This window comes from Macrotis lagotis, chromosome 8 (genome assembly GCF_037893015.1).
Source record: "Macrotis lagotis isolate mMagLag1 chromosome 8, bilby.v1.9.chrom.fasta, whole genome shotgun sequence".
Classification (NCBI taxonomy): Eukaryota; Metazoa; Chordata; class Mammalia; order Peramelemorphia; family Peramelidae; genus Macrotis; species Macrotis lagotis.
Window position 1 is genome coordinate 68,685,498 of NC_133665.1, and position 26,345 is coordinate 68,711,842.

The 26,345-nt window shown below is 34.5% G+C and overlaps 1 protein-coding gene across 2 annotated transcripts in view; it reads left to right on the forward strand.

Moving 5' to 3' along the window:
- JAK2 (Janus kinase 2) overlaps window positions 1–24,499 on the forward strand; it is a 172,645-nt gene extending 148,146 nt beyond the window's left edge. The window contains exons 20-25 of one of the 2 annotated variants that reach the window (XM_074197469.1): window positions 4,342–4,531; window positions 6,500–6,624; window positions 8,408–8,580; window positions 15,204–15,321; window positions 15,953–16,066; window positions 16,267–24,458. In XM_074197469.1, the coding sequence (XP_074053570.1) occupies window positions 4,342–4,531; window positions 6,500–6,624; window positions 8,408–8,580; window positions 15,204–15,321; window positions 15,953–16,066; window positions 16,267–16,374 (828 nt within the window). In that variant the 3' untranslated portion in view covers window positions 16,375–24,458. Of the gene's footprint in view, window positions 1–4,341; window positions 4,532–6,499; window positions 6,625–8,407; window positions 8,581–15,203; window positions 15,322–15,952; window positions 16,067–16,266 lie in introns of both variants that reach the window. The other variant, XM_074197470.1, reaches the window with a different exon arrangement.
- The last annotated feature ends 1,846 nt before the right edge of the window (window positions 24,500–26,345 follow it).

Here is a 26,345-nt window from a genome sequence, read left to right on the forward strand (position 1 = left end):
GAAAACTTACGGTTAGCCTGACGAGAGCTTCTAGGATGATGACAATGTGAAAGGAAAAAAGAGGTAAAATTGTCATCTTGTACTAGATAAGGTGGAGGAGTTAAGGATGCCTGAGATTATGAATCTGAGTGGTAGGAAGGTGGCAAGGCTGTTAACAGTGAGAGGGAATTTTGAAAGGGGAGAGGATTTGGGGGAAAGGATGAGTTTTCTTTTTGATTGTTGAGTATGCTCTTGGATATCTAATTAAAAATGTATAGGAGATGATTGGTGATGAATGACCAGAACTCAGAAAGACTAGGGCTGAATATAAAACTGGGGAATATCTAGAGATTGTAGCCAAGCCCTTGGGAGCTGATAAAATCACTAAATGGGAGAAGAGAGCTCAAAATAGGACCTTGGGTGTTAGTAGATGTATTGTGGATGCAAAACTAGCAAAGGAAACTTAGGAAGGAAAGGTGAGACAGGCAAGGAGGAAAACCAGGATAAAGCAGTGAGGAGAGAATACCCAGGAGGAGAGAAGTTAATAATGCTTCAAATTTGTCAATAAGAAGGAGAATCAAAAAGAGACTGTTAGAATTGATTGGTAACTTTGGAGAAAGTAATTCCAGATGAATGGTGATACAGGAAGTCTGGATGCAGAGGGTTTAGAAAAAGGAGAGGAAGTGGATGTCTTAAAGGCAAATAATCTGTGTCTTTAACTTATTTTTGTTTTAACTCTTACTATACACCTATATACCAGAGGATAATAACTAGGTACTTAAACAAATGCTTGATTGAAGGTCTCTGATCTTATTACTTAATTTTCTTTTAACCTTTGGAACACATGTTGATTTTTCAATAAGCTTTCATATAAATAATTAATAGTTTACTTTTGTTCAGTAATTCTCCTTTGGAGTGGGGTGGGGTGGAGGGAGCCTTATTTTTGCATTTGATTAATCAGCTAAATTTTGAATGTAAAACACATTCAAAGGAAATTGGGAAGACCACAAGGACCGTATTTTCTGAATATGTTTACAATTAAATACAGTTTTTAGTAATTTGGTTTATAGAAGATAGAAAACAAAGCATTACAAATGGAGTATTTTTATAAATAACAATTAGACTTCTTTAAATGTGGAAATGCCCAATTGAATTATCATTGTTCATGCTTGAAGGCAAAGACTGTACTCTTTGTCTAGTTTGCTTATTTTTGTAGCTTTGTTGGGATTTCCAATTGTTACCCTTGGAAAATGTAATTGCATATGTAATTAAATACACATCTCTATCATCTAGCTCTTTCTTGCATTTCGCAAAAGAACCAGTGGATTTGTCTTCATTGTGTAGGCTTGTAAACTCTATAGTCCAGTTTTACTGGCCTGCTTTCTGCTTCTTGTTTCTGTGCCCATGCCTGGGTTGCTCTCCATCATCAAGTCTGCTTCTGAACTGCCCTGGTCTCTTTCAAGTTTCAGGTCAAATCCCCTGTTTTTGCAGGTCTTTCCCTGTCCCCACCAACTACTTCTGTCTAATCCTTGAGATCACCTTCCATCTAATCTGTGTATCTTCTATGTATGTAGTTATTTGTATTTAGTCTCCCCATTAAAATATGAGTTCCTTGAGGATTTCTTTGTATCCCCATTGACATAAGTAGTGGATAATAAATGTTTGTTGACGGACTTACTGTTATTTCTTTCAGTTAGCTCAATAGTGAAAATAGTCTAGGGAACTTTTTAATATATAAAATGTTTTTCATTTCCTCAAGAAAAAGTAATATTTTATTTAGTATTTTGACATTGTTGCTGATAATCTTCATTATTTGCTTGAATTTTTAAAAAAAAGATTTAAAAGAAACCATATAGTTCTAAAATATGTTGAGGTTTACAAAGTGATTATAAGTGAACAAAAAATATGTCCTAAAACAAAAGAGGAAAAGGCTAGATTCTTAGGTTTTAGAGCAGCAACATAAAGATGAAGAAGCAACATCCATGGTCACATGGCTAAGGATTTAGAGATCATCTATTCTACTTTTCTCATTTTAAAAATGAAAAATTAAATTATTTCCCTAAATATTTCATGCTTTTTATGAAATAAAGCTAAGTGAAGAAGCATATATTGACTACGGCTCTCTCAAAGGAAAAATGTGGTATATAGCTAAGGGATCCTTACCTATTGCATTCTAACTTCTAACCTCTTCACTTAACATTGCCCCCCCCATTCCTAATAATCTTTTAATTGTTATATCTTTCTTTTTCAGACATAATCTTTCTTTTCCCTCTATAGCATTTTGCACTGCTGACCACTCCTTCCTCTTAGATACTTACTTTTCTGGATTTTAGAGCTATTGATCCCTCTTGGTCTCCCTCTTGCTCATCTGGCCACATTTCTATATCTCCTTTGCCAGATCATCACTCTGAAATCACTCCCAAATCAAAAGTTTTCCTCAGCATTCTGTTATGGATCCTATTCTTTTCCTTTGCTATTTTTTTTCTTAGTGATCTCATTAGATCCCATGGGTTCAGTGATCATCTCAATGAAGATGAATCTTAAGCCCTAATTCTACAACACCAACCTTCTATTGGACATTTCCAATCAGATTTCCCTTTCATATCTTAAACCTACCATGTCCAAAACAACTCTTAATTATTCCCTTACACCAAGCTAAACCTCTTCCTATCTTCCCTATTTCTATCAAGTCTCGCATATTTGCACCCTCCAAGTCACCTTCACCTCTTCTCTCTTCCTTATCTACTGTATCTAGTCATTTGCCAAATTGATTTATTTCTTCCTCCACATCATCATTTAAATCTTTCCCCTTCTCTTCGCTTAGAAGGCCTCAACAATTGATCTGTTTGCCTCAACTTTCCTCTCTGCCATCTGTTTTCCACACAGCTGCCAAAATCATGGCATACAAACACCTCTGCTTGGTCCCTGTAACCCTATATTCTAACTCTAGTCCCTGGCAAGGTTAATAACTTAGTACTTATTTCCATTCACACATTTCACGTGCCAGACTGACCTACAGTTTCATGCCTTTGTGTGGCATGGAGATCTGATGAAATAGTCATTGTAAAGAGTTTCGCACATTTCTTAGGTACCTGTAATGTACCCCCTTTCAGACCTCTACCTCTTAGATTCCCCAGCTTCAAAGCCCAGCTCAAGTACCATCTCATATAAGGCCTTTATTAATCATCAGTTCCTGGTGCCATCCTTCTCCCCAAATTACTCTGTATTAACTTTGTGTGTCTTTCATATTTATATGTGTTCATCATTTTTTCTTACAGTTTACATTGTATTTATATTTTGTCTCTATACCACCTATCACATCACCTACACATAGTAGGTGCTTGATGAAAAAAACAATAATGGTGGAAGAAGACAAGAAGAGAATGCCTAATAATTTTATTATGCTTTCTTCCTATCAAGGAACTTTTTAAATATTAGCTTGTTATGCAAGTTGAATTGGTTGGTTTGTTTTTATTCCTTACAATTCACCCCAAAAATTTTTAATAGTTAAAAATTTAGGTGTTTAATTTTTGTAGCTTAAGGTATTTGTTTAAAGAGTACAATAAAAATGATGGTATTGAATGAAACTCAAAGCTCTGGTTGAAAATATAATATATAGCAACTTACTAATATCATATATATGTATATACATATATAATATGAAAGAAAAGAAAAATATTTTCACTAGTGAAAATTGTCTTTTATCAGTAAAGAATAAGTTTATTAGGTAAGACTTACGATCTGGCACAAATTTCTCTCTCTGGAACTTATAGAAATGCATGGTTGTCTTTGAAGTCCATCTCAAAAGTTTTAATAATTTATTGTCCTGGTCTTGCCTTTATTTTACCTAATCTAAGTGTTTTTGTCATCTCAGAAAATTTTTTGCATCTAAAAAGTTTTTTAAGTTTTTTAAAAACAATTTTTAGGAGCAGCTTGGTGGTATAATAAATAGAGAGCACTAGTCCTGGAGTGAGGAGGATTTGAGCTCAAATCTGACCTCAGATATTTGACACATGCTAGCTGCGTGATCCTGGGCAAATCTCCTTAACCCTGATTGCCTCAATACCTACCCTAATTTTAAATTTAATTGAATTAAAATGTTAAAAATAATTTTTAAAAATTTCAGTCATAGTACTTTTCAGGTTATATCCGTAAATTAACTTTTTTTCCAAAGTAGTGCTTTTTTATTAGTCTAAACTGCAGTGATTCCTGTCCAAGATTCTTCAAATAATTTAAGATTGAGATATAATCAGAGATCTTAGTCTATTAAGAGTTATAGCCAAGTGTTGTGTATTTATATCATAATGACCTGAAAGAAAACTGAAAAAAAAATAATTTTAATGAAAATACTTTTTTTTTTAGGGTAATTTTGGGAGTGTGGAAATGTGCCGATATGACCCTCTACAAGACAACACTGGTGAGGTGGTGGCTGTGAAAAAATTACAGCACAGTACTGAGGAGCACCTGAGAGACTTTGAAAGAGAAATTGAAATTCTGAAATCTTTGCAACATGACAACATTGTCAAATACAAGGGAGTGTGCTACAGTGCTGGTATGGGGCATATGGAAACCTATTTTTTAATTCAACTATATCTTCTGTAGCTTCAATAATAGATTGAGATCTTCTGTAAGCCTGAAGCACATCTGGATCAATTTTAGAATTATCTGGAAGAAAATGAGTGTCTGTACAATTGAGATTATATATGGTTGCTATAGGAAGTCTTTGCCTAGGTCTTTGTTTTTTCTCTTGAGCTCAGTGACCAATCATGGGCACAATTCCACTGCTTATTTGTTTAGTAGTTTTTAACCTGCCGCCTTTCTAACCTGAGCTGGTTCCTGGTCCTTCTTCAGTCTAGTGGCTCCCTCATTTCCATGGAACTTTTCACATCAGTGCCAAGCAGTGTATGTATTTGATGAGTTTTAGCTCTGCTGCAGTTCTGAACTTGCTAACCCAAATAGCCTCCCAAGTAGCAGGAATTATAGGTGTACAGCTATAATCTACTGGTTTTGCACTGTCCTTGAATAACCCTTGTCAGAGAAAGACTTTAAGGTAAGTTTGTAGGGAGATACCAGAGATGGTTAAGAGAATAGGAAAGAGATAGACCTTTCTGTTTTCCAATATTTCCATTACTTATTTTCTTTGGTATTGGTTAAATTCAGGATAAAACTACTTTTTTTTTTTTTTAACAAAAGACTAAATAAAGATGAATTTAAGAGGAGAAAGGAGTAGGGCTCTCAGCTTTTAAGGATCTTCCATTGAAGTCTGAAACATTCTCTGTACTAAACCATTCTTTATACTAGTGATATTTCTTTATTTTGACTAAGTTTTTGGAGACTGAAACTGGTAAATTTCAGGGGGATTGAATGGTATAAAGCTACATACTGTAGAATACTTCTAGTTCCCTATAGTTTCTTTCCTGGAAGATTATTAAACATAATTATATGCGTGCATCCTCCAGTAGAATGTAAATTTCTTGAGGCCAGGAACTGTTTCAATTTTATTTTTGTATCCCTGGCACATTTCATAGGATAGAATAACTACTTAATAAATGCTTATTGGTTCAACTAGTTATGGTGTGGGAGGGGAGAGCCATCTGGAGGGCATGAAGAATATCAGAAGGTTCAAACATTTCCATTTTACTCCACCAATACTTTGTGAGTTAATAAGCTCCTCTTTGGGGATGCCAGTACTTCTCTGAAAAGGTTAAGCTTTCCATGGCCATTTGTCATTTTTATCAGTATGTTTAATATCTAATCTAGATTAGCTGGTATTTGGAAGCTTCCATTTGAAAAGGAGATAAGAGAAAAAGGAGTTAAGTAGGCATAGATCACATTCCTTCTCCTCACAACACCTCCCTTTCTATCTTTATTTTAGATGTATGTGAAAAAATTTGAAGTCTATCTTTTGTAAATTCTGAGTGCTGTCCCTCTTGTTCTCTTTTCAGCTACTGAAATGATTTTTATTTTGACTAAATATTCTTCCTTTTTTTAAATAGAAGACATAAAAAAAGAAGATAATCTCATATATATATGTATGTATGTATGTATGTGTATATATATATATGGCAGTTTGATGTAGAGAATAGAAAGCCAGTCCTGTAGTGAGGCTACTTTTAGCATATTTGAACTATATATATCCCTGGAAAGGTTATTTAATCTTTCAGTACTCTATGACCATGAATTACAGAGAACATGTCACTCCACATTGGTAGAGGGGGGTCTCTTTTTACCAATGAAATTACAGATCAGATTAACAGCAATTATTCTGCTGCTGGAATGTGTGGTTTAGACATTTATTATAGCATAGGGACTGAAGCCAAATACATAGATTTTCATGTAAAACTGGGATTTGAAATATTCAAATATAACATCCTCAGTGGCAAATATTGTAGTTTTATACTTTGTCTCAGATTTATGTGTTTGACTCTTAATTAGGGTAGGGAAGAGTTTTGGGGATTTCCTTCCAAAATAATTTAATCATTATAATGAAAACTTTAATCTTTCATTTGTATATTAAAAGGCCGTCGGAACCTGAGATTAATTATGGAATATTTGCCTTATGGAAGTTTACGTGACTATCTCCAGAAACATAAGGAAAGACTGGATCATAAGAAACTTCTGCAGTATACATCTCAGATCTGCAAGGTAGCATCCTGGTTACCATTTTAATACATTTCGCCACATAGTATTATTCATTTTTTTCAAATACTGACCTATTCATATAAATGTCTATATCCAAAAAACCATGTAATGTTTTCAGCTTTTATTTCTCAAAGTGAGGCAGCTAAGTGCTGTCTTTGATATAGTTGTTGGACTTTCGGTTAAGAAAAAGAAAATTGGGGGGTGGCTAGGTGGCACAGTGGATAAAGCACCGGCTCTAGAGTCAGTACCTGGGTTCAAATCTGGTCTCAGACACTTAATAATGACCTAGCTGTGTGGCTTTGGGCAAGCCACTTAACCCACTGCCTAGCAAAAACTTACAAAAAAAAAAGAAAAAGAAAATTGTCAGATCAGACACTTAATAGTTTACTTACCTTACCCTGAGCAACTATAGCCTCAGTTTCTTGTAGATAATAATAGCATCTACCTCCAGGGTAGTTGTACAAATCAAATTAAGTAAAACCTATAAAATGTTTTACAAATCTGAAAAGGTTGATTTAAATAACTATAAATGATTCCTTATATTTCTTTGGTAGGAGTACAAATCTTGAAATATACTCCTATGTACTATAGCAAAAGTGCTCATACAGCAAATAAGCCAGTGGACTTGGGGATATTTCTCTGTTGCCATCAGTTTAAACCCTACTAGTTGTGCTCCCTCATAGTAGAAAATTTAGCAAGAAAAAATATATTTTTTTCCAGTACCTTAAAAATAGTCTTAGTTCAGCCCCCCCACCCAATAAAATTGGTTCCACCAAATTTACATCCATATGTTTCCTGACTGCCAGTTGGGTCATCTCAGATTCCACTGTCTGAGACTTGAGAAGGTCTCCTTGCTCCTCAGGGCAGCAGTATTTTCCTGGCTGCAAAAAACAAACAGAGGAACGAAGATTTATTTCCTGGGGCCATATGGCCTTGCTGTGGAGAAAGCCCTAAGGCCTCTCCTAACAGTGCTGTGAATGTTGTGAATGAAAACAGACGACTGACAAGAGAGAAGATGGAAGCCAACTAAGGCCTTCTGAATGTCTCATCAACCAATCTTCAAGTGATTAGCTTACCTGTTCAAGTAATAGGTATCTCCATATGCTTCACAGTTTCTCCAGTCTACTTTGCCTAACTCCCAGAAACAAACTTCTCTCTAGAGGATACATACTCCCAGTAACTCTGTGCATGCCCTGGCTCCCATTACCATTGTGTATTATAATAACTACTCACAGTGAAGATTTATAAAGTATTTTCCTTCAAGATGATCTCCATTTTATATAAAGGATCAGGAAAATAGAGGTAGTTACAAAGCAGTGATTTGAACCCCATTTACCTCATTTTTTTCATGTCACACTACCTATTTTAGTAGGTTTGTAATTTAATTAAGTTAGATTGAGTAGAGATGACTATATATTAACTTTTATTGTTGTTCCCACTTAGTATTGATAAAGACCCTGGAGTGATTTACTATTTCCTTCTTTGGTTCATTTTGCAGATAAGTACACTGAGGCAAACATGGTTGCACAACTCGTAAGTCTGTGAGACCACATTTGAACTTGGGTCTTCCTGACTCCATGTTCATCACCCTGTCCATTTTGCTGCCTAACTGCTCTATATATTAACTGCAGTACCTTATTTGTTAATGGTAAAATTGCACTATTGATGTACTTCCTGAGGAGTTGAAACCTTAGACAGCGAAAATTTAAGGGGCAAAATCATTAGTAGGGATTTTGTTTACATTTTATTAAATTAGGTAAATGAACCATATATTCTTTATTCAAAGGGAATGGAATATCTTGGAACAAAAAGATATATCCATAGGGATCTGGCCACAAGAAATATTTTAGTGGAAAATGAGAACAGAGTTAAAATTGGAGATTTTGGATTGACAAAAGTCCTGCCACAAGACAAAGAATACTACAAAGTGAAAGAACCTGGGGAAAGCCCCATATTCTGGTAAGTTATATTTTTTATAACAGCTAACATTTGAGAGGGCCAACTTCCATCTTTTGAGAATTTGTCATTTCAGTTATTTGTAAAAACCTTTTACATTTCAACAATTCTGAAGCAGAAATATCTAAGTTCTCTCCTCTTTTTAGAGAACGGAAGGGTAGGGGGAGGTAGGAGGGGCAAGGTGGTATGGCCCTGTAGGTACCATGCAATGTGTGTGGTAATTGATAGAGTGACTATTGTAGTTGACTTTGCTTTAATGTTTGTCTTTTTACAACAGAGTCCAAGAGTGAGATGCAAGAGCAGAGGGGAAGGATTTAGGGGGGAAAACAGAAGGGAAGAATAAAATGTGTAAAAATAAAATAACTGGGAGTGAATGAATAAATGAAAAGGCATTTATCAAGTGCTGATTATCCTCAGAGCACTTGGTTAAACCCTGAGGATACAAATAGAAAAGCAGGATCTCCCCCTTTCTCCAAAAGTTCACATTCTCATGGGGGGGAGGCAACATATCCAGGAAATTTCAGCTGCTAGTCAGATGGTTCAGTGTCAGGACAAGGTAATGTTCTTTAGTAATGTCATTTCCTTAAGTGAACCCAAAGTAATTTTTGAGATTTATGATAGCAACAATTATGAATGAATGAAAGGAAATGAAAAAAGCATTCATTGAGCTTTTACTATGTGTGCCAAGGAGTGTGCTAAGTATGTTCTGAGGATACAAAAGCTAAGTATGTTCTGAGGCTACAAAAGCAAGACAGTCAAGGGGTGGTGGCTAGGGAGGGGATCTTGGCTGCAGAGATGATAAGTGAATTCATGGTAGAAAGTAGATAGACTCCCCTATCCAGGAACTAAGGTAGATTAGGTAAGAGGAATGAATGAAGTGGAACATTTCTGGGCTTTCCTACAATATTTTTTGGTAAAAAGTGATTATTAATTGGAAGAACAGATCACCAAGGCAGATGTTTCTTTAGGGCTTTATCTAGGTTGAAAATAGCTAAGTGAGAGTCTAGAGGTTGTTAAGAAGGTAACCAAAGAGAAAGGAGTGAGTGCATTTTGTACACACCCCCCCCCCCCCCCCCCGCGGTCTTTAGCAGCTGAAAGAGTCTAGGACAGCAACATCTGCAGAGGAAGTTTCTGAATTGTATCTGCATAAGAGTTTTGTCCTTGGATGGTGGTTACATGGGTCAAGAAGCTGACCTGGTGATCTGAGAACTTCTCTTCCTAGGACTCTTAGGCTTATCTGCCCTGTAAATGGTAGTTAAGTCTGCAGTTGGTGGTTGATATTCAGGGTAGTAGAGATCTCAAACTCATTCTCCTTAAAAGTTACTCCAACCTTAATGGTGGCTACAAGGGTCAGCCTGGAAGCAAGGTCTAAAGCATAGGGGATGCTGCTTTTCCTAGAATTCTCATGCTCAAGGACCAGGGTCTCTCTACTAGCATCATTGGAAGTAGTTTGACCCACTTGACAGATGCTACCTCATTTTTCACCTTCAGGGTAACTTGCTCCTTTAACTAGATGACTAGATAACTTGCCTGACTCATCAGTGACAGTGGAGGTTGGGGTTGGAGATAGATGTTGATGGATTCCTGCAATTGCTACTTAATCCTCTGGATAATGGCTGGCAGGGGCCAGGCTCAAAGCAGGACTAGTGATCTAGGGCCCACTGCCATTCCTGAGGCTCTTGGGCTTCAAGAGAATTCAAAACTAAACTAGTCACTTTTCTTTTCAATGAGTTTATTTATTTATTTTCCCAGATACATATAAAGATTGTTTTCAACAATCAGGTTTTTTAAGGTTTTGAATTCCTCATTCTTCTCCTTCCTTCCTTTCCCCTCCCCCTTGACAGAGAACAATCTAATATAAATCACATATGTATAACTATCAAACCAGTCAAACTTTAATGTTTTCCATTGGTGCTTTTTCCTACTGTATTTTACAAAATTCCTCATTCTGCTCCTTCCTTCCTTCCTCTCCTCCCTTGACAAAGGGTAATCTAATATGGATTATATATGTATAACTATCAAACCAGTCACTCTAAATGTTTTACATTGGAGGGTTTTCCTACTGTTCATGCTATGACAGAATATTGTTCTTATGCATCCATTTGTTGATGCATATAGGGAGTCTGAGGATGGCTTGATAACCCTAATACTTTTAGATAATTCTTAAATCCATTTAACTTCTGACTCATTCATTCATTTACATCTTATCTTGAGGGGTATATTTCCTTCTCAAATTGAGTCTTTTAAGTTTGTTTTCTAGTTTAGTTGTGGGTTTAAGAATAAAAGTTTGAATTGAATTTTAAAAATTAGTTTGAATCTTTTAACCTGGGTTAGGTTCTGACTTGAATGCACAAATTCTATACCTAAACAACATGTTTTTCTCTTTATCACCAATTTACAAAATATTCTGAGATTTTTTTTATATAGTAAAAAATGATCCTACGTACTGTTCAGTTGGTATAATGATAATGAAACTTCCAAGAAATGAATTTCATTGCCAGATGTGCAAGTTATCAGCTTTGTTTCATGGTCTTAAATCCTATTTCTAATTCCAGTCATTTGAATTTTGTTGAGTTATAAGGTAAAGTTAAAAAATGGTGTTGGTAGGTTTTGAAAATTAGTTGGAAAACTATTCAAAGTTACTACTTACTTGAATTAATTTCAAATGTGTTCATTTATATTGTGGGAAAATCCAGAAATTACAACATAACTAGATGAAATCATTCACTTGCTTTGGAAGATCTCAAGATTATATGAACAAAATTATAGAATATTAAAGCTTGAGACCCTAGAGATCAAGCCAAGTCTTTCATTTTAATCAGGGGTGAAATAAGGATGTCCATTATCACCACTACTATTCAATATTGTACTAGAAATGTTAACTGCAACAATAAGAGAAGAAAAAGAAATTGAAGGAATTAGAATTGGGAAGGAAGAGACAAAACTCTCACTCTTTGCAGATGACATGATAGTTTACCTAGAGAATCCCAAAAAAAATCATCTAAAAAAACTACTAATAATAATTAGCAACTTTAGCAAAGTCACAGAATATAAAATAAACCTTCAACATTTCTATATATGACTAGCAAGGTGCAGCAGAAAGAGATAGAAAGAGATCCCAAAGTAACTTTAGACAGTATAAAATTCTTGGGAGTCTACCTGCCAAGACAGACTCAGTAACTTTTTGATAACAATTACAAAACACTTCTCACACAAATAAAATCAGATTTAAATAACTGGGCAAATATCAACTGTTCATGGATAGGCCGAACTAATATAATAAAAATGACAATTCTGCCTAAATTAAGCTACTTATTTAGTGCCCTACCAATCAAAATTCAAAAAATCTCTTTAGAAAAAATTGTAAGTAAATTCATATGGAGAAATAAAGTCAAGAATTTACAGGGATTTAATGAAAAAAAGTGCAAAAGAAGGAGGCCTAACTACCAGATCTAAAATTACATTATACATCATCAGTCATCAAAACTATCTGGTATTGGCTAAGAAATAGAGTGGTAGATAGTGGAATAGACTAGGTGCAATAGCAGGAAATTATTATAGTGATCTTCTGTTTGATAAACCCAAAGAGTCCAGCTATTGGGATAAAAACTTCTTCGATAAAAACTGTTGGAAAATTGGAAGTTAGTGTGGCAGAAACTTGAATTAGACCAATACCTCACACCCTATACCAAGATAAAATTAAAATGGATACAGGATTTAGACATAATAAACAGTATTATAAGCAAACTAGGAGATCAAGGAAGTTTACCTATCAGATCTATGGAAAGGGAAGCAGTTTATGACCAAGGAAGAGATGGAGAACATCATTAAAAACAAACTAGATGATTTCAATTACATTAAATTAAAAAACTTTTGCACAGACAAAACCACTGTAACCAAGATCAAAAGAAATGTAATAAATTGGGAAACAATTTTTACAGCTAGTATTTCTGACAAAGGACTCATTTCTAAAATATACAAAGAACTGAGTCAGTTTTTTTTTTTTAAACAAGTCTTGGGGCAGCTAGGTGGCGCAGTGGATAAAGCACCGGCCCTGGAGTCAGGAGTACCTGGGTTCAAATCCGGTCTCAGACACTTAATAATTACCTAGCTGTGTGGCCTTGGGCAAGCCACTTAACCCCATCTGCCTTGCAAAAACCTTAAAAAAAAAGTCTTTCATTTTATAGCTGAAGAAACATGCAAAGAGAGTAGTATCCAAAGTCACACAGCTAATGAGGAACAGAGAAAATTCAAGACCATTATTTCTTTTCTTTTATTTATTTAAGGCAGTGGGGTTAAGTGACTTGCCTACAGTCACACAGCTAGGCAGTTATTAAGTGTCTGAGTTCTGATTTGAACTCAAGTCCTCTTGATGCCAGGGCCAGTGCTGTATCCACTGCGTCACCTAACTGCCCCAAGACCATTATTTAAAATAATTCCAAAGGACAATTAAATAATTAGAAGTCTGAGAAACAGTGTGGCATAGTAGGAAAAAAAGCAGGTCTCAAAGTAAAGAAGCTCAAGTCCTTTTTCTAACACCCACATCCTGGTCTTACAACTATGGCAAAATGCCCCTAGAAGCTCTCTAAGCCTCTCCAAAAGGAACTGCTGATCTATAGAGGTGAAGGGGTGGTATTACTGGGAGACCCCTGCAGTCACAAATTTGGGCTCCTGTTACTTCTCTCCAAGGACTTTCTCTAACAATTCTCAAAGTTTTCTTTTCTTTTTTTTTTTTAATTTATTTATTTATTTTGAATTTTACAAATTTTTCCCCTAATCTCGCTTCCCTCCTCCCCACCCCCCACAGAAGGTAGTCTCTTAGTCTTTACATTGTTTCCATGGTATACATTAATCTAAGTTATGAATGTGATGAGAGAGAAATCATATCCTTAAGGAAAAAAATAACGTATAAGAGATAGTAAAATTATATAATAAGATAATAGTTTTTTTTTTAAATTAAAGGTAATAGTCTTTGGTCTTCGTATACAGATAGTATTCTCCATCACAGATATTCCAAAATTGTGCCTGATAGTTGCACTGATGGAATGAGCAAATCTATTAAAGTGGATCATCACCCCTATGTTGCTCTAAGGGTATACAATGTTTTTCTGGTTCTGCTCATCTTGCTCAGCATCAAATTGTGTGAATCCTTCCAGGCTTCCTTGAATTCCCATCCTTCCTGGTTTCTAACAGAACAGTAGTGTTCCATCACATACATAAACCACAGTTTTTTAAGCCATTCCCCAATTGATGGACATTCACTCAATTTCCAATTTTTTGCCATCACAAACAGGGCTGCTATGAATAGTTTTGTACAAGTGATGTTTTTACCTTTTTTTCATAATCTCTTAAGGGTATAGAACTAGTAGTAGTATTGCTGGATCAAAGGGTATGCACATTTTTGTTGCCCTTTGGGTCTAATTCCAAATTACTCTCCAGAAAGGTTACATGAGTTCACAGCTTTACCAGCAATTCACCAACAATATTTTAGTGTTCCAGATTTTCCACCTCCCTTCCAACACTGATCATCATCCTTTCTGGTTATTTTGGTCAGTCAAAGGTGTGAGGTGGTACTTCAGAGATGCTTTAATTTGCATTTCTCTAATAATTAGTGATTTAGAGCAATTTTTCATAGGACTATGGATTGCTTGATTTCCTCATCTGTAAATTGCCTCTGCATATCCTTTGACCCTTTATCAACTGGGGAATGTCTTGTCTTTTAAAAATTTTGACTCCATTCTCTATGTATTTTAGAAATGAGACCTTTGTCAAAAATTCTAGTTGTAAAAATTGTTTCCCAAGTTACTGCATATCTTTTGATCTTGGTTATAGTTGTTTTGTCTGTGCAAAAACTTTTTAATTTAATGTAATGAAAATTATCTAGTTTGTTTTAATGATGTTCTCCATCTCTTCCTTGATCATGAACTGCTTCCCTTTCCACAGATTCTCAAAGTTTTCTTGCCTTGAAGGGTAATAATACCCTTATAAAGATAGTTTTAGTAAACCATTTCTTCCTATTTCATAATAAAACATCCCAGCAATTAAATTATTCTATCTTGAACTGTTTTTGTTTTGATTTTTAACCTGTATAAAGGTGCTGTGATTTTGGAAAATACCCTTATTTTCTATTACAAAGAACATACATGTTCTCAATTCTTTTTTCCTGAACATTCCTTGCTTGTTCTGTAAAGTATCATGAAATTCATATTCCTTTTTACATATTTCCTGTTAGGCATTATCCAAACTATTCACCATTGTAAAAGGTATTCTTTGGTTAAAATGAGTATTAATGCATTGGATTCTTGAAGGATATGTATGTCATTTATACGTGCATATTTTAGACCCTCACCAATAAGCCTGCCTTATAACAGATTATTACTCATGATAGGGAGGGAGGGTAGGACTGGAATTTTAAGAATATAGTTTTGCCAACTAGTTTTACATGTGATAATAACCATGTGAAGAAGGAAGTTAGGCACACACTAACACAAGTTTTCATTGAATTATATGCTGTATTGAGATTATTTTATATTATATTTAGTCAGTCATTAGCATAGATGATCAAGAGGTAACATATAAATTAATTTATAAGCTCTGATCTTAACTCATTTTTTTATGTGATATAGGTATGCTCCAGAATCACTCACGGAGAGCAAGTTTTCTGTAGCCTCAGATGTGTGGAGTTTTGGAGTAGTCCTGTATGAACTTTTCACATATATTGAGAAAAGCAAAAGCCCCCCAGCGGTTAGTATGGTATTCATTTTACATTTATTTATTTATTTATTTATTTATTTATTTATTTATTTATTTATTTATTTATTTATTTATTCGTTTGTTTGTTTGTTTTTGCCTGATGAGACATCCAGAAAGTTATAATGAAAATAATTATGGATTCCTTTTGGAAAAAGTTCTCAAAATGGGTCTTAAAATCTTTAGTCCCATTATACCTTTTTAAAAATTGCTGAAAAAGTAGTTCATAATTGGCTTAATTCTTTTTGAGTATCACAATTTGGAAAGCTTATTTAGTATAAGGAATGTTGCATAAACAAAACTTTTTGATGTTAGATGATTTGGAAGTTTTTTGTTATTATTCCAGGCAATTTTCATGGGCTGTGATTATAAACTATAGAAATAATATTGTAGAGATTTAGTACTTCTATCTGAAGCATTCATTTTTTCAATATATAATTTTAGTCTTTAACAAAAATGAATTATGGAATACTCATGATAGGTATTTTAGATATGCTTGTTCATTGCTTGTTCTCTAATATGTCATAAAATTACAGGGAATTGCATATAAGACAAACTGGTAATTTTCCACAAAATTAGCTCTGGGAAGCAATATCATATCATTGAAATAAGTATTTCATTTCAGGAATTTATGCGTATGATTGGTAATGACAAACAAGGGCAGATGATTGTATTCCATCTAATAGAACTTTTGAAAAATAATGGAAGGTTGCCAAGACCAGATGGCTGTCCTGATGAGGTAATAAAATTATTAGTATTTTATCTGTTAACATTAGTTTACAATAAAAATCCTCATTTCCTTATCTCCTTTTGCCCAAAGATTTCAGATCTATAAAATTTGGCATAATTAATTAAATGACCATGAAGCCAAGAAAAAAACAAATAATGCATATCTTCATTGTGTGTATTTATATGTCTGGTTTCTCCTCTCTTCTCCAGATTTATTCTATCATGACAGAGTGTTGGAACAATAATGTGAGCTTACGTCCCGCCTTTAGGGACCTTGCTCTTCGAGTTGATCAGATAAGAGATGACATGGGTGGATGACATTTTAATACTACAGAATTAAATTTTGTACTTCAAAATTATTCTCACACTCATCCTGGTGGTGAACTGAAGAGAAATGCAAATATCTCTTCAGGACTTGCAGATGCAAATCTCTCATCAAAACTTGCAGATTCCATCACATAATTTGTTTTCTCCACAAGGATGTATTTGTTCCTTTGAGACCACACCAATGAAACTCATTAATAATTTTTGGTATCAAGATGATGAAAGTATTCCTGTTTATGGTCAGTTGGTATCAACATTGTTTGCAAGGCAAAAAAAGAAGAAGAAACAAAGAATGAAATGAAAAGAAAAAGACTTCTTTATTGACTCAGTTAAATTTTTGAAAGGTGAAAACATTTAATGTTGTGTTGCAGAGAATATATTTGTACAGTCTTTTCCACAGTGAATGTATAAAGAATTTGGCCTCTTGTGTAGTGTTTTGCACAAAGGTTTACACTCATTGGTATTGTTTTCTAATTTTTCCAGTGTTGATCCACACATATTAGCTTCATGAATATTAGAAACAAGATAAAATATTTAGATTTCTTAATAAGTGACTTTCTGTGTGCCTGTTCAGTTCTGGCATTGGTCAGCATTATATACAGGTGTACACTTTTAGCATGTTGTTTCATGTACTGTAAATATTTTTCAAGACAAAGGGAACAAGCATAAAGTTTTATTGTACAGGATAACCCGTCCCCTGCCCCCCCCCCCAAGAATACATTTTGAAATGGAACAAGCATACAAAAATACAGCACAATATATTTTCCTACTTGGTTTTCTTGTAGCACTTGTGGTAGAAGCATTTATTAAGTAGAATTCCCTTTACGTGTATTTTTTTTTGGTAAGATATGAACAAACAAGATGTACTTGAACCTTCTTCACACTGAATATTATCTTATTTTAAGACTTTTGAGAACAAGAATATTAACAATATTTTTAACTCCTGAATTATTGTGGTCCTTCAATAATTGAATCCATGACACTCTTAAATTGAATGAGTGAGGAAGTGAGTTAATCCATGGCACTCTTAAATTAAACGAGTGAAGGAAGCAAAACCATAAAAATTTCTGTCCTGAAATTGTATAAACCTAGTTATAGGTAGTGAGATGGATTAGGAAGATGACTAAGAAAAGTTCGATTCTTGGTCACCTTTTTATTTCCTAAATATATTTGTATTTCTTAAAGAATATATTTTTAAAAGGTAGCAAAATTTCTTTTCTAGAATCTAAGGTGATTTCCTATTTGTTAGAGATTTCATCCTACACAACTTAAGAGCAAATTGAAAATAGTAAAAGCAGGCAATTTCAATTCCTAATTTTTAAAGTAACAATACAAAGTTGAAGAAAAGTTAAATATATACACTTTCAAAGTGATTCATTGAATAAGAAGCATCCCAAAATATGATTCATATATCTTGCTCTATTTAGAGTATTGTGACTTAAAATGACATTTTTATGTTTCACTGTATCCTAGATATTGCATTTTAAGAATATTTTGGGCTCATTTGCACAAAGTTTAAAGCACGTATCTTGCTCTCAAAATAATGGCACGTTCTTAGTAGAACAAGTTTTCTTTTTTTTTTTTTTAATTATGCGCCTTTCTTCAGATCAAGTTCTGTTGTCAGTTTCTAAATAGTGCTTTGGAACTGACTTAAATCAGAAATTTAAAAGTTTTTTTTAATGTATTTATAGAAGAATTAGCCTATGTTAGCTTTACCCTATTTGTTGGATTTTATTTTGTTAATTACACAGTGCCATCATACCTTCAAAAAATGTTTTAGAAAGACTTATTGAATGCAGAAGTAATATAAAAGGACAGAATATTACATTTGTAATAAGATTTATAATGTATATTTTAGAGAAAGCTGAAAATAACTTCTGTTTATTTTATTAAAAAAACCCAAAAACTCAGGGATGTCTGTTATCATAATGCAATTATGAGATCTTCCATGCTGCTAGGTTTCAAGTGAAAGGTAAGCCCTTATTTGTTTTAATATAGTATGCTTGTTTTTGTATGTGGTACTAAAACTCAAGTACTAAAAGAGATGATGATTCTTAAGTGCTATAACATTTCATTTTATGCTTTTTTTAAAAGGGGGGATTATCTAGGTTTTTTTTTGACTTTTATAATGTTTAAATTTTAAGTGTTAGACAAAGAAGTGCAATGCAAGCAAACATCCTTCATTGTATTAACCAATCTACTGAAAAAAATCCAAGTTGTTTTTTTATTGAGGATTTGTATTATGGTGATTTTTTTTTTTTTATTCTGACCATGCATAGAAATTGCAATTTTGCAATTCAAACATTGTAACTATTCAGTGGTTGTACAAAAGAAACAGGTAAGTGACTGCTGCTCTAGTTCATGCCAAACATAATCCCCTCAAATGAAGGCGCTTCAGAAGGATAGATTAGATGTCTTAAGATTTTTGCAATTTTGTAAATAGTCCAGTTTGCATCTTTACTTTTTACAGTCTTTGCATCAATTGAGAAACAAATTTCTTTCCTCAGTTGCCATTTTCCTTGGGAAAGTCACTTTTTCCATATTATTTATGTTACCAAAAATGCTATTATTTGCTATGGGGAAAAAAATGTACTTCCCCTCTAATGAAATTTTGATCACAGCCACAGATTTTCTAATGCTCCCAAATTATTTATTCATTCTCATAATACATTGTTCATTATAAAATCCTGTAATTCCATATTTGTATTTTTCCCCCATAAAGTACTATTTTGAAGTTTGGTTAATTAATTGGTGTAATTTGTTTTCTCAAAAATTAATCTTCCACACATTACCCTAAGTTGTTAACCATCATTCATGTAGTAAGTAATGTAAATGTAAGTTTCCACTGCACAGAAATGTGGAAACTCATTCATTGATTTAGGTATGTGCAAATCATAGTCATTTGATAAAGGAAATGCACTTGCTGGTTTAGGTATAGATAGTTAACAATATCTATCTATCAAATGCTTCCGTAGCTCTCTGATGCCAAGCACTGTACTATCCTTCTGAGCATTGCTGTACCTAACCTAGTCCAAACTATTAAAATAATTTTCTTAAAATGGAGGCTTCTTCTAGTTTTTTAGGGTAGGTTTATAAATCTCTCATCCAATTTAATTTATTGTGTTGTAGAATATCCTTTGCCAAATAAATACGTTTAAGTATATATGATGAATGTGAAAAATCAGGTGTTAAGTTTTAAAATGTGTGTCTTCATTTTACACCCATGTTTTAATTTCACAAAGTTCTGTGGATCTGGTATCCAAAAACTGCATTCGAATCTGAACTCTGCCACTTGGCACTTGAGCCATCTTCAGCAATTCATTTTAACTCCTCAAGAACTTCTTTCTAACTCTTAGAAAAGGAGAGGGTTGAATTATATAATCTCTGAGGTCTCCTTCAATTCTGAATCAGTGGTCTTTTCATCCATTCTTGCCCTTATCCTTTTTAGCAAGGGTGGGGAGCTTCAAATCTGGACCGTTTTTGTCTGACATTGCAAGGCAACCACAATCAGAACTCAATTTTCAATAAATATACAAGCTTTTTAGGGATGAATTAATTAAACGTTTGATCAAATATAGCCTGAGAATGATACTATAAATACCCAAAGTGGTAGGAAAAAAGGTTTCTCATCCAGCTTTAAAGAATAATTAAGTACATTATTGAATTGACACTAGATGGAATGCTATGTCTTTTTTAGTCACTGAATAACTTGATTAGGATAACAGGTTTAGAATTTAAAGGGACCTTAAAGATCACTTCATCTGAAACTCCCATTTTACAGATGAGAAAACTCAGGACTAGAGAGATTGAATGTCTCATTAGATGTCACCCATTGAGTTAGTAGCAAAGCTGAGATTCCAGTTAAAGTGCTCTAAAAGATTCCAAATCAAGGATTCCTTTTGCCACACTAAAGAGCTTCTGCTCTGTGAGGATTGTTAATAGTGTATTTTTAGATTAAAAGGCCTAATACAACAAAAAGTTAGAAAATTTATTTTGAGCATTACTTTAACAAATCTATTTTTTTAATGAGAGTAATGAATTAGAAACTCTAAATCAGAGTAACTTGACATGACGTCCACAGACTCCACAAAAAGATCTCAGAGGATCTATAACTTAGATGGAAAAAAAAGAATTAAATCTTTATTTTCACTCACCTCTAATTGAAATTTAGCATTGCTTTCAACTGTGACTTTTAAAAAATGTATAAACGTACAAATGTATATTTTATATATGTATGTAAATGTACATACACATTTATGTTCTGACTTTAGACTGCTGAAGGAATCCATGGCATAAAAACAGATGAGGAATTCTTGCTCTGTTTTCCCTTCCAGACTTTAAAATTCCTTAATCCTTTAAATATTGTTTTGCATATTAGAGTATATATAAAAGGAAAAAGAAAAAAGTGAAGTTAACAACTTTGTGCAACTCTTCCTCATTTAAATCTAATTCACTCCTAAGGTAAGGCATCACCCAATGATGCCATTGATCCTCTTTGAGGACAAACAACAATTGTAGAAATACAACCTATTTTCGTGGGTAGCCTATTTTTGTGATCCTTCAACCTGGTAAAAATCCATGCAATTATAGATAGAAGGAAAAGGTGAATAAACATATCTCCTGAATTGGGTAAGAGGAAGTTCTCAGTTTTATAGGAAAATAAATTAATGCAAATATATTTTATCCATATATAGTTCCTTCAAACTACATCTGCAATTATCTTAATACTTAAATGGAAGCCAGAGACCCATTTGCTTTCTAATGTTTTGAGGAATCGATTGGAAATAGGATCAAAGCACTACTACTACTATACCTTGACAAGGATTGACATGCTATTCTCAAGTCTGAGGATATAAGGCATAAGCCAGCAACTTGGAAATAAAAATATCCTAGTCTTTATAAGACCTGAGGGAGCAGATGCTAATGGTTTGATAACTTAAAATTTCTGATGAAGAAATCAAAACAATTTATACTTACATGAAAAAAATGCTCCAAATCATCATTGTTCAGAGAAATACAAATCAAATATCCTTTTGAGGTATCATTTAGCACCTATCAGATTGGCTAAAACAATTGAAAGAGAAAATGACAAATGTTGGAGGGGATATAGAAAATTAGTTCACTGTTGGTGGAACTGTGAACCACTCCAACAATCTTGGAGAACACTGTATGTGTGTATTTAAGAGCTTGCCAAATCATTTTCGGGGATGCTCATCTACCTTTGGTGTCCTAGTCACCCACCTCTCAACCATGGCTCCAAGAAATTTTTAACAGCAGCCATAAATGTGCTAAACCAGGTTCAGGGTAACTAATAGACCTCAAACCTGTTGGTAAATTAAGAGAATGTTTACTCCAAGCATGAGAAGTTCCTCCAATTGAATGGAAGAATGAGAAGTATGTTTCAATGGCCAAGAAGGCTGCAACAGCAGGTCAGTTTGGTCAGATATTAAGGATGCTAAGAGAGTGAGACTGATGACTTTGCAACTCTGCCTCCAATTTACTCACAAGACAAGACATCACCCAATGATGTCATTGGTCCTATTTGAAAATGAAGGCCAAACAACTTTGGGACTACAACCCATTTTTATGAGTAACCCATATTTGTGACTTTTCTGTGTGGCAAAAACCCATGCCATTATGACTTTAAGGAAAAGCTGACTGAACATATACCCTAATTTAGGTAAAAGGAGTTCTTAGTTTTCCAAACATCCTTGAGATATCATTTTATGCCTACAAGATTGGCCAAAATGATTGAAGGGGAAAGTGATAAATGTTGGATGGGTTGTGAAAAAGTTAGGACACTAATTCACTGTTGGTGGAACTATGAACTGATCTATTTTAAAGAGGAATCTGGAATTATGCCCAAAGAGTTATTAATCTGCTTTTATTCTTTGACCTAATGATACCACTACTAGGTCCAGTTCCAAAAATGTTTAGGGAAAAAGGAAAGGAACCTAGATATTCTGAAGTATTTATAGAAGCCTTTCTTTGTGGTGACAAAGAACTGGCAATTTCAGGAATGTCCATTAACTGGGGAATGACTGAACAAGTGGTGTATGTGATGGAATACTATTGTGCCATAGGAAATGATGAACTCTTTGATCTTAAAAAAATATGGATGAAATAAAGACTTGCATGAAATAGTGAAAGTTAAAATGAGTAGAATCAAGAGAACATAGTATATACTATCAGTAATGTTGGGGGGGGGTTTCTTTATTTTTAATTTAGTATTTTGTTTTACCCTGGTTACATGTATAAACCATTTTTAACATTTGTTTTTAAAACTTTGAGTTCCAAATTCTCTCCCTTCCTCTTACCCTTGCCCCTTCATTGAGAAAGCAATCAATTTGATATAAGTTATATGTGTGTTGTCATGGCAAAACATTTCCAAAATAGTCATGTTATTTAAGAAAACAAACCCCACCCCCACCCCAGATAAAAGAAACCTCAAGAAAAAAGTTAAAAAAAAATTTGCTTCAATCTGTATTCAGACATCATCAGTTCTTTCTCTGGGGATGGAAAGCAGCCTTTATCATAAGTATTTCAGAGTTGTCTTGAGTCACAGTATTGCTGAGGGAAAGCTAATACATTCTCAGTTGATCATCCTACAATATTGCTGTTACGTTGTACACAGTACATTTCATTTTGCATCTGCTCATGTAAGTCTTTACAGGTTTTTTCTGAGAGCAGCTTGCTCATCATTTCTTACAATAGCATTTCATCAATCAAAAACTACAGCGGTCTTGCCCCTGAGGCCTGTCCGCATGCTGCGCTCTGGGGACTGAGGTGCTCCAGGCCTGTGCTCAGACGGACGGCAACCCGGCTGCCCCAGTGGAGCCACCACTTGACCCCCGCGGATGATGAGCAGTTCCAGAGGACCACCATCACCTTGCTGGAGAAGGATTCTCCCCATGTCATGTATGTACATGTACATGTACATGTATGTACATCTAGATACCTAGAGCCCCTGGGGCTTTACTGTCGATGGCAACCTGGTCGTGGGGTCCTGCGCCTTAGTCCCTCACTCGGTCATGCAGTGCAATGTCAGGTACCATCAGAATATCACAGAAGAGAGCTTCTCCCTTTTCTGGATGTTAGAGCTTCGATTTGAAATTGTAGTAGTGGATACTGGAGACCACATGGAAAAGTTACAGCCAGAGATTTTGAAGGCCATGAGAAAACGAGGAATTGCTGTTGAGGTCCAGGACGCCCAATGCCTGTGCTACCTTCAACTTCTTGTGCAGCGAGGGGCGAATGGCTGGTGTTGCCCTTATTCCCCCACCAGGGTGTTCACCTTCAGCTCTAGTTTCCTCCTCACATGTAGAATAAATTCTCCCTAATCCTAAAAAAAAAAAAATCAAATACTACAATTTGTTCAGCCGTTTTCCAACTGGTGAGTATCCCCTCAATTTTCAGTTCCCTATCACCAGGAAAGAGCTAGAGCAATATTGTTTGAAGAAAAACTTGGGGAAAAACCAACTTTGAGTAACCAAATCATTTTGACTATTACAAATTCCCAAATTAATTCCAAAGGATATATAAAGACATTTATCTAAATACATGTTCTTTTCCATATAACAGAAAAAGGAAAAAGAAAAGGTCAGTTTTGAACACACCCTACCTCCCCCTCCACATTCTCACCTGAAAAACAGCCACTACTTTACAAGTTCTTATTCGCAGAGGACTTCCAGACTGTGACACAGCTGTACTGGGGAGGTGGAAGAGTGCTTGAGTCCAGACTGGGTCAAATGGATAAAGCACTTTCCAATGTCTTTCCTCAAAAGACATCTCAAGTAGAAATGGAGCCATGACTCTACCAGACTTGGTATACTACATAGCAACACAGTTGAAGGCTGTGCTGATAAACCTTAGACCTTGAACCATCAGGCCTACTCATTTACCATGGCTATCACATACTTATTTTTGTCACACTCTCCCAGCTGCCAAATAGCTCCCATCCCCAACCTCAGAACACTGTTCAGTCTCCTTTGCTGATTCTTCATTCATATAATGACCACTTACTATGCGTGTCCTCTAAAGATCTGTCCTAGACCCTCTTCTATATAGCCTCATTTTGTGAACTTATCAACTTCAATGAGCTTGATTATCAGCTCTCTTTGTTTTGCAGATGTATCTCAGATTATATATATATACATATATATATATATATATATACACACACACTTGTTGGGCATTTCTAACTGGATGCCCCACAGGTATCTACAATTCCACATGTCCAAAACAGAACTCACCATTTTTTTCTCAAATCTTTCAAATTTCCCTATTATTATCAAGGGTATCACCAACTTCCCAGTCCTCCAGGTTCAAAATCTCAGTACTATCCTCAAATCTTCACTCATACATCCCACACATCCAATCTATTGCCTATTTTTATAATTCCTATATTTGCAACATGTATATTCTGTTTCCTTTTTTCTTCTGAAATTGTCCTAATTTAATTTCTCATCATATTTCAGTACCAAGACTACTGTGATAGCCTTCTAATTGATCTTGCCTCCAGGCCATCCCAATCCAACCTTATTCCCATTTAATCTGCCAACCAGAAGTGTAGTTCCGTGTCATTCTCCTACCCAATAAAGTCCAGTGGCCTTATATTACCTGTGGGATCAATATAAGCTCGTAGTAGAAAGGAGTTTATCAACAAATATAATCTGGCCTCTACCTAAATTTACAATTTTTTTTATATCCTAATCCCCTTGATCACTCTGATCAAGCTGCTTAGTCCTACTTGCTGTTCTTTATAAAATTCACTCCTCCATTATCCATGCTTTTGCACCTGGTTACTGGCCATGGTTGGGATGCACCCTCTTTTCTTTCTCTCTGTTTCTGTTTCTGTTTCTGTGTGTGTGTGTGTGTGTTGCTCTTTGTTTCTGCTTCTCTCTATCTCTCTGTCCCTCAGTACTGACTTGAAATCCCTTACTTCCATGAAGCCTTCCTCTGCCTCGGGTACTAGTGCCATCTCTTCTAAAGTTGTCTTGCCTCTGTTCTGTATATATTTCATATGTCCTAATTTATAGATATTTGTCAAGGAGAGGTTCTTTTTTTAATTGTTTTTATTTTTATAGAAATTTCCTAATTACATGTTAAAAAATTAACAGTCATCTGAAAAAAGTTCTAATTTCTCTCTCCCTTGTAACATCATGTATATTTTTGTCCTTGGTCATCATAAAAAGATATAATAGGAAAATTCTTTTCAGAATTCAGTATTCAAATCCTTTTAAAAAGGCAAATCAATTAAAAGATGAATATAATTATTTAAAAATCATCTCAAACTGAATAAAAAAATGAAATTAATGAGTAATGCCAAATAAAGACTGTATTTGTTATAATACTTGAAAAAAAGATTCCAGAATATCCAAACAACTCTCCAATGTTTTCAGCTATCTTCAAACTCAACAATTGGAAATTTAATTTACTTCTAGGGAATTCAGTAATGTAGGCCTATAAAAGGTCCATAAAGAGGAATTTTACTGTGGGGGTTTTTCCACCTGCTGCTTATTAGTGTAGGTAATATAGACAAAACAAGTAAGTGCAAAGAACCAACTTTCATATTTCAAGAAAAGAAAGTGATTAAAATATTTCTTTTAGTTTTTCCTTAATGAGAAGAAGCATCATGAATTTTTTCAAAACTAATCACAACCTTGAGAGCTCAACTCTGGTACATACTACTGAATAACAATGAGCTAATAAAACCATTTAATTTTTCAGCACTCCTCTGGTGTACCCAAAGAAAGGTATTTGACTCCCAGTTTATCAATGACTTCTATTTCACTCTGATTCTTCTGATCATCTTATAGTAACCTACATAACACTGCCTTACTAAATGACATCCTATTCCTTATAGTCTTCATAGATACTAAAGAAATCCTTCAATGAAAGAAATAGGTCCCAAACTAGCTATATTTTTATTCTTTATGTATTTGTGTTTTTTGCTTTATTTTTTG